The sequence below is a fragment of the Elephantulus edwardii genome, unplaced genomic scaffold (genome assembly GCF_000299155.1).
Source record: "Elephantulus edwardii isolate Elephantulus edwardi_28Jun2011 unplaced genomic scaffold, EleEdw1.0 scaffold00116, whole genome shotgun sequence".
NCBI classification, from domain to species: Eukaryota; Metazoa; Chordata; class Mammalia; order Macroscelidea; family Macroscelididae; genus Elephantulus; species Elephantulus edwardii.
In genome coordinates this window covers 11,201,182-11,210,284 of record NW_006399866.1, presented here as the reverse complement: position 1 = coordinate 11,210,284, position 9,103 = coordinate 11,201,182, and the positions used below count along the sequence as shown (strand labels likewise).

Here is a 9,103-nt window from a genome sequence, read left to right as displayed (position 1 = left end):
TTTTACAACAGTGGCAAAATGCAGTATTTGTCCTTTTGTGACTGAGATACTTCACTCAGCATAATGTCCTCCAGGGTCACCCATTTTGAATAATATTTCATGAGTCCTTTGTTTTTTATAGCAGCGTAGTATTCCATTGTGTGAATATACCAGAGCTTCTCTATACATTTGTTTGTTGATGGTCACTTAGGTTGTTTCCAACTCTTTGCTATTGTGAACAAAGCCGTGGTAAACATGGATGGGCATATATTTGTTTAGGTGGTAGTCATCGTTTCTTTGGGGTATATTCCCATCAGTGGAATTGCTGGGTCAAATGGTATTTGCAACTTTTTTTTTTTTTTTTTTTTTTAATTTTTGTGTGCGTGTACCGTCAAATCAGATCTGACTGGTACAGGAGGAGATGGCCCCTCCTTCCCCGGCAGAGCACCTGGTGGATTCGAACCGTGCACCTCTGGGATTGTAGTTGCAGCTTCTTGCCACTAGGCCACCAGAGCTCCCCTGGTATTTGCAACTTTTTAAAAAAGCACCATACAACTTTCCATAGTGGCTGCATCATTTTACACTCCCACACAACCTCGCCAGCGTTTGTTGTTTGCTGTTCCATTAAATTTTGCTATTCTTACTGTTGTGAGATGGTATCTCATAGTTGTTTTGATTTTCATCTCTCTTAGAGCTAGGGATTTTGAACATTTCTTCATGTGCTTATTGGCCATTTGAATCTTCTTTGGTGACGTGTCTTTTTATATCCTGTGCCCATTTTTCAATTGAGGCTTGACAACAGATTTACACAGTATGAAAATTCTTTACAATCAACACCCATAGGAAAAGCAGTCAAGAAATCAAGACATGTACTGGGAAATAGTCTCTCAAGGAGCTCTCCAAAGTGCTGAAAAGTAAAAATGTCAATTTACAGACTAGAGTTGCCTGAATCCTCGCCATAGTATTTTCAGTTGCTTCCTGCTCATCTGGATAATGAATATGGATGACCGAAGAATTGATGTCTTTGAATTGTGTTGGCAAAGAGTACTGACTATCCCATGGACTGCCAAAAGAACAAACAAATCTGTCTTGGAAGAAGTGCGACCAGGGTGCTCTTTAGAGCAAAGATAGTGAAACTTCTCTCTCATACTTTGGATATTTTTTCAGGAAGGAGACAGTCCTTGGAATAAAGACATTATGCTGGGAAAGGTGAAGGATCATTGGGGGGGAAAAGGAAAAACACTCAACCAACAAGATAGATTGACACAGTCACTATAACAGTGGACTTGAGCATATCAGAGATGCAGATGGGCAAGCCTTTGATCTGTTATTCATATGTTCTCTGTGGGTCATAGTTGACTACATGGCACTTAACAGCAACAAAAGAATAATTCCATGCATGTTGATGGTAAGAGTCAAGTAAAATGAAATCCTTGATGACTTCAGTGTTCACCATTTGTCATGAAGTTACGTATTGGTCTGTTGTTGTTGTTGTTGTTGTTATGTGCCATCGAGTCGCTTGCAACTCATAGCGACCCTATGTACAACAGCCCTAAACTCTGCTCTGACCTGTGCCAATCGCACTGTCTCTGACACTCCCATCCCAATTATCCCAGTCACTGAATCAATCCACCTCATAGAGGGCCTTCTTCTCCTGCGCTGTCCCTCGACCCTCCCAAGCATGATGTCCTTCTCCAAGGACCGGTCTCTCCTCACAACATGTCCAAAGTATGTTAGACATTAGATGGAGCCTCAGAATCCTTGCCTCCAAGGCGCCACCCGGTTTAACCCCTTCCAGGACAAATCTGTTTTCCTAGCAGTCCATGGTATTCTCAATACTCTTCTCCAGCACTAAAGCTCAAAGGCATCAATTCTCCTTCTATTGGTCTAGTTGTAGAAAATTTTTGTTTTCTTTAAGAGGCACAATGTAGTGAGCACATCCAGGGCAGCATGTGTTTGTTGAAATATGTCATTTGGTATGCCATCAGTTCCTGGGGCTTTATTTTTTGCCAAGTCTTTCAGAGCAGCCTGAACTTCCTCCTTCATCACGATTTCCTCTTAATCATATATTGTTTCTTGAAATTCTTCTGTGTCATACAATTCTTTTTGGAATTCTTTTTTAAATACAGTGACACTGTATACTCCTTCCATCTTTTTTTTAATGCTTCCTAGATAATTAAATATTCTGCCATAACATCCTTAAGTATTGCAACTTGTGCCTTGAATTTGTTCTTTAGTTCCTTCAGCTTAAGAAATTTCAAGCTGCTTCAGCCGTTTAGATTTTTGGACTCCAACTCTTTGAATATCTCATTATAGTACTTTGCTTTTTGTTTAAGCTACCCTTTAAAAATCTTCTATTCAGCTCCTTAACTTCTTGATTTCTTCCCTTTGCTTCTTGTTCCTCTAGTGCAATATTCAGAGTACCTTCTGACATCCATTTTGGTCTTTTCTTCTTTCTCCATCTTACAACATCAAGAAAGGGAGTGAAAAAAAAGAAAAGAAAGGGAGTGCATGAGAGATGCATCCTGTCTCCATACCTTTTCAGTCTATATGCAGAACAGATCATTCAGGAGGCTGGGCTTTATGAGGAGGACTTTGGCATCAGGGTTGGAGGAAAATTCATCAGCAACCAATGCAGATGGCACAGCCTTGCTTGCTGAAACTGAAGGGGACCTAAAGCACTTGCTGCAGAAAGTCAAGACCTGTAGTCTTCAATATGAATTAAAGCTCACCATCAAGAGACAGAGATTCTCACCACTGGACCAATTATGGAGATGAGACTGAGGTTGTTAACAGTTATAGCTTGCTCAGCTCCATAGTCAACACTCTTGGCACCAGCAGTCAGGAAATCAAGATGAATTGCACTGGGAAAAATCTGCTGTCCTGACCTTTGCAGAGTACTGAGAAGCAGTGATGTCAGTCGTTGATTAAGTGAGACAGAGGTGCGCCTGATCCGGGTCATGATCTTCACAGTTGCTTGTTATGCATTAGAGAGCTGGACAGTGACTAAGGATGACAGAAGAAGAATCAATGCCTTTGAGTTGTGGTGCTGGAGAAGAGTCTTGAACATACCATGGACCATGAAGAAAGCAAATAGTTCTGTCTTGGAGAAGGTGAAATTAAGGTTCTCTTTGGAGGCTAGGATTTTGAAGCTCTGTCTCACATACTTTGGGCCTGTAGCCAGGAAGAAGTGGTCCTTGGAGAAGGACATCTTACTTGGAAGAGTGGAGGGACAGGGCATGAGAGGAAGACCTCAGATGAGATGGATTGATATGGTAATATCAATTGCAACCCCTGTTGTAATGGGGGTAAGTGTGTTGGGGTCAGTGAGGCTGTCTCAGGACAGGGCAGGCTTCAGAGCTGTTGTACATAGGGTTTCTGTGAGTCTCGGGTAACTCGATGACACATAACAACAGCAACATGTCTAAGAGGGAGCACTGGTGGAATAGTCCTTAGAGAATTGTGCAGCTAATCAAAAAATTGGGTCTCTCTACTGGTTCAAATCCATTAGCTGCTTTATGGGAAAAAGATAGGCAGTCCTCTCCTATGCAGTTTGTTGTTGTATACCATTTAGTCAGAACCAACTACTAGCTGACCCTCCAGTACATGCAGTGATTCACATGGGAAGAGAAGTGCCCATTTTCTCCCATGGAGCAGCTGGTGGATTTGAACCACATGTCTTCAGGATGGCAGCACAACTTGTGACCACTAAGCCACATTGCACTTTACAGCTTTACTGCTGGAGGGTCAACTGTGAGTCAGTTTTGACTCAATAGCAATGACTTTTTTTATATTTAGAAAACATATCAGAAATCCTGTTATCAAGCTCAATCTAAATTAATTGAAACCTGGGACAAGAGCCCACTCAAAAGTCCATGGCCATGGAGTAGTTTCTGACTCACATGACTCTCCATCAGGATTCTATGGCTGTAAGTCATTATATGAGCAGAGAGCCTAACTTTCTGTGGCAGAGTGGCTAGTGGATACAAACTATGGTCCTTTAGCTTTGCAGCACTCGTCATCATCCCTGGGATAGGACCTAATTTTAACAAGCCCTGCCGGCAATTCTGATGCCTACCAAAGTTGAGAACCTTGACATGTATTACGGTTTCGCAGTTTGGACTTGTCAAGATTGATTGTCTTTTAAAACAAACAAGAAGCAACTTAATTAAGTTAAATGTATTATCACTGCTAATAATTTTAAAATTAAATTGAAAGTTCACAAATAAAATAATTGCTGAGTACTGTATCTGATCTAAGGCATTTGGTAGGTTGTTATTTTCAAATTATTTATATACACCAACATTTTGTGTGTACATTAGTTTATTTCTAGCCTTTAACACAGGAGTTCAGGAAATTGAAGACTGCTCTTATTTTTACAGAGTTAATAAACTAAGGAAGAAGTAAGATAAACATGCACTAACACGAAAGGCAAACACATAAATATGTTTCCTTTCAAGGTTATTTCTATTTCTGTGGTTGTTGAATATATCACAGTGTAGGCGGTCTATCTATTCACCCCATGTACAAAAATGAAGAACAAAGCAGCACTTTATAGAATGTGAAATATGGTCTACTCAATTCAGTTCACTCTTTTCTGTTCACCTTCCCATTTAGAACTACTTAAACAGAATCTTTACTACTGTTGTTAATCTGTTTTCAGAAATAGTAACTTTAGAATCAATTAGAGTCTAAATTTAGAATAAATTTTTTGTGATCTCCAGTTGATGGGATATTTCTTCCTCAATTTTGAAAGAGTAAGAAGCATCACACTGTCTTACTTTATAAAAAAGTACTTTACAAAATGTCTTAGAACAGAACTTCTCTGAAATAATCTTACTACATTTAATTATGTAGAATTAGACTTATTGGAGAGTTGAAAATACTTCATTTGTAGTTCCGTGACCAATGAGACCAAACACAAATGAAATTCACAGATACAGCTTGTCATTGAAGTCAGTAGTCAAAGTTCTCATTCTGACTTTTATTTCTGAGCTAAGAATAGTTTGTTAGAATATTTGCTAGTCATAATTTACAGCTAAACACACTTGAAATTTATAGCATTATAAAAGCTTAAAAAATAGAGGCTACCTGAACAGAGTACATTGATTTTCTGGAAGTACTGTTGTTACTGGAATTTTGCTTCCAAACTGAGTGTTAAATTTTATTGAATTATGCAGCATTGAGTCAAAATCAACTCATAGCCGATTTTCTAGGGAGTTTTCAGAGCAGTAAATCTCAAAGAACAAAGTTGCCCTGCTTTCTCCTGAGGATAAGCTGGTAGATTTGCACCTCCTGCCTTCAGATTGCCCGCATACCTCCTTGTTGTTATTAGGTGCCGTTGAACGGAGTATGACTTATAGCGATCCTATCTGAACAGCAGACCTGAACCATCCTGTGCCTGTGCCATTTTCATTTAACTGTCTGCCCATTTTAACTTTTTATCAGGCTTTCATCCTTGAAAATCTTCCTATATTACCCCTCTTTTCCTCATGAATTTCTTTTCCTAAATTAATTTTTCTAGTCTTTCTAAAATATGTAACACTACTGCATTTCGTCAGTTGTGGTATTCCTTAGTATTGGAAAGTCTTCATTTTGTTGTGTTGCTAGTCTAAAGGCCACACACCTTTCTGGTGATTCAAATCTGTCAACACCTCTTCAGGAGAAAGGTGCAGATCAGCTGTGAGTTGATTCAAACTTGTTGAACAACTTAAAAAGAAAAGTTGACATCATTGGAAAAGAATAGTTTTCCCCCCCTCAGGATGATTATACATTCATCTCCCCAGTTATATTCACAAGTTTCAGAACCTTAAAAACCTTTTCATATCTGAGAATATCAGAGGTCTGATATAATAGGTTTGGTGGAAAACATATGGGAATTTTTATTACCTTTTAAATAAGTTCCTGCTATTAACTTGGATGTAAACTTTTGTTTTCCCTTTCTTTTAGAGACAAGTATTTCTCTTCACAGACTTAATTCTCACCAGAATAATAATTGTAACTATTTTCTTTACTAGGTTGGCATACTAAACTTTCAATAACTTTAGTAGGCTATCATATTATTATAAATTTACTATAAACTTTGTCACGAAAAAATAAATTAATAAAAGCTGCAGCTTTTATTTATTGCAACTTTATTGTATTTTTAAAATAAACTTTTAGACGATATCAGAATAAATACTGATAATTTTCTTTAGAATGTAGACCCATCTTATTCAGTACTGTCCTCTTTTTCACTTTGCTGACTCTTTGTATTTGTGACTCTTAGATTGTAGGGAATGGAAGTGAGCAGCAGCTGCAGAAAGAACTAGCAGATGTACTGATGGATCCTCCAATGGATGACCAGCCAGGGGACAAGGAACTTGTGGAAAGAGTACACCTGGATGGCGAAGGAGATGCACCTCTTTCTGATCCACTCTCAGCTTCTTCCACCATTAATCCCGTGCCATTAGTAGGGCTCCAAAAACCAGAGATGAGCCTGCCAGTAAAACCTGGACAAGGAGGTTAGGATTGCTGCATTGCTTGCGTAACTGAAGGTTATTGTTTTTAATATTTGAGCATCCATCCTATATTGGTTTGATTCAGAACTAACAAAAGACATTATTTGTGTTTTCCAGAATCTCTAGTAGACCCCCTAGATACAGGGAAATTAAATGTAGGTGCCGTTTTGGTTTTTTTTAAAATGTGTTTCAGTTATTATAAAAAGAGAAGCCACTAACACTGAGAGGATCAATTTGTAGATTGCTTAAAGATCTTTTTAAGGGGAAAAATGAAATTGGAAGATGATGTTGGGCAAATGATGGGATAATACTCAGTGAAGAAATGTTTGCTTCAGGCTTGTGCACTTCTTTCTGTGAGTAGTTGCAACATAGAAAGAGGGAGGAGAGAATAATGGAGTAGAAAGGCAGAGAGGGCTGTTATTTGTTGGGTACTTCTGAGTTGGTTCTAACAGTGGCCCTGTGTGCTGCAGCCCTACGCCATCCTCCCAGTCATTGCTATGTGTGAGCCTGTTGTTGTGGACACTGTGTCATTCCATCTCGTTGAGGCTTTCTTCTTTTTTTATCTGTCCCTCTACTTTATCAGGCATGAGGGACAGAGCAGGGAGGACAATTAAAAACTCTCAGTGGGAAAAATGGAGTTGTTTGAAAGCAAGTGGAGTAAGAGAACATAATGATGAATAAATGAACTCATTAAAGCAGTATATATAGAGGACATAGTAAAGATTTTTAGAATAATAAAATAGTAGTATGTTTATATTTGGCCTAAATAGAAATTATAAAGTCAAAAGAAAGAAGAGGTGAGGATGCAAATAAAATTTGAGCCTCAGTTTCCCTTTTAGATTTGTGACTAATGCTTTGTCAAAAAACCCTAGTGCTGTAGAGTCCAGTCAACTTATAGTGACCTTCTGTTGGGTTTCTGAGACTGTATATCTTTTTTTTTTTTTTTAGACTGTATATATCTTAATAAGAGGAGTTTGGCATATTTCTCCCATAGAGCATGCAGTGTATTTGAACTGCTAACCTTTTGGTTATCAATGCAACATGCTGCGCACCATACCAATAGCTCTCCTTTTAATCCTGGAAATTTTGGTGTTAAAAACTGAGCTCTATTATATTTTTTAAAAGAGAAAAGAAAAACAAACCCAGCCAACCCAACAGAGCTCTAGTGTGAAATTGGAGTGCTTGAATAACATGAATGGTTAGTGTGTTTGGCTGCTAAACTGAAAGGTTGGAAGTTTGAATCTATTCCAGTTTACGTCTATATAATCAGCCATTGAAAACCCAGTAGAGTGCAGTGATTCCCTGATAAATATGTGGTCGCTGTAATTGGGAATTACCTTCAGGATAGCTGGTTAGTGAGATATTTCTGGCTTTCATGGGGAATTTCTCCTGGTCATATAGTAAATCAACTCATTATTACTTTAAGAATTGGTATGTTCCTTTTGGAATTTTACTTAATACTTATATGAATAAAATGTTAAAACAAAAATAATTGTTACCTTACTGTTTCAGATTCCGAAGTGTCAAGTCCTTTTACACCAGTTGCTGATGAGGACAGCGTAGTTTTCAGTAAACTAACTTACTTAGGCTGTGCCTCAGTAAATGCTCCCAGGAGTGAAGTGGAAGCTTTAAGGATGATGTCCATTTTAAGAAGCCAGTGTCAGATTTCTCTAGATGTAACTCTCTCAGTACCAAATGTATCTGAAGGAACTGTGAGGTAGGCTGGATTTTTAAGTGTTTTATACTATCAGACCTCTGATCTGTTTTAGAAAGAAACTTTAGTAAACAAAATGTATAATTCATTCATGTAATGTTTCATGTCAAGTATTTGTTGTCTCTTTCATGGATTGTGATCTTCCTAAAAAGTGGCTGTTACAAGATTATTTTTTTTTCTCAGCCACAGTTTTGCATAACATATTGGGAATTTAAATATTTTGGGGATATTGAAATATACTCACCTGAGAATTTCCCTAACAAATTGATTTATACTTTTAGTGTATCTTTAATACAAATACCAGCATGATACAGTTCAACACAGAGCTTCATGTTGAGTTTGTTGTGTTTTATATATATATATATATATATGTGTATATGTGTATATATGTATATATGTGTATATATGTGTATATATATGTGTGTATATATGTATATATGTGTATATATATACACATATATACATATATATTTATATATCATCAAGTTGGAATTCACTGACTCATACATAGTTGACCCTCCGGCAAGTTTTCAGAACAGTATGATCACACAGGATGAGATTACCCATCTTTCTCCTGCAGAGCAACTGGTGGATTTGAACTTGGATGCTTTGATTAGCAACACAGCTCCTTACCACTAAGCCACCAGAGGTCCTTTGCCAATAGGCCACTATAGCTCATCTTGGGTTTATAAATTGCTCAAACTAGTAAATATTAACTTTTAATCCAGTTTCTTAATTTTTAAGATGAAGGAATTGAGATCTAGAAAAGTTTCTAGAACTGAATATTGTTCATTCTAATTAGAACAAATTGCAGCAGTTAAAAATAGCCAGTCATATGTCCATATTAACCAACTAAAATTGCAAAATTACTAAATAATCAGCTGTGCACAGCTAAAATAACCTTTTTTGT

General features: G+C 37.6%; 1 protein-coding gene across 1 annotated transcript in view; it reads left to right on the top strand.

Annotated features, from left to right (window-relative positions):
• RABGAP1 (RAB GTPase activating protein 1) overlaps nucleotides 1–9,103 on the top strand; it is a 148,593-nt gene that overhangs the window by 9,055 nt on the left and 130,435 nt on the right. Inside the window, exons 2-3 of the mRNA XM_006892587.1 lie at nucleotides 6,248–6,482; nucleotides 7,992–8,196. Coding sequence (XP_006892649.1) covers nucleotides 6,248–6,482; nucleotides 7,992–8,196 — 440 coding nt within the window. The remainder of the gene's footprint in view (nucleotides 1–6,247; nucleotides 6,483–7,991; nucleotides 8,197–9,103) is intronic.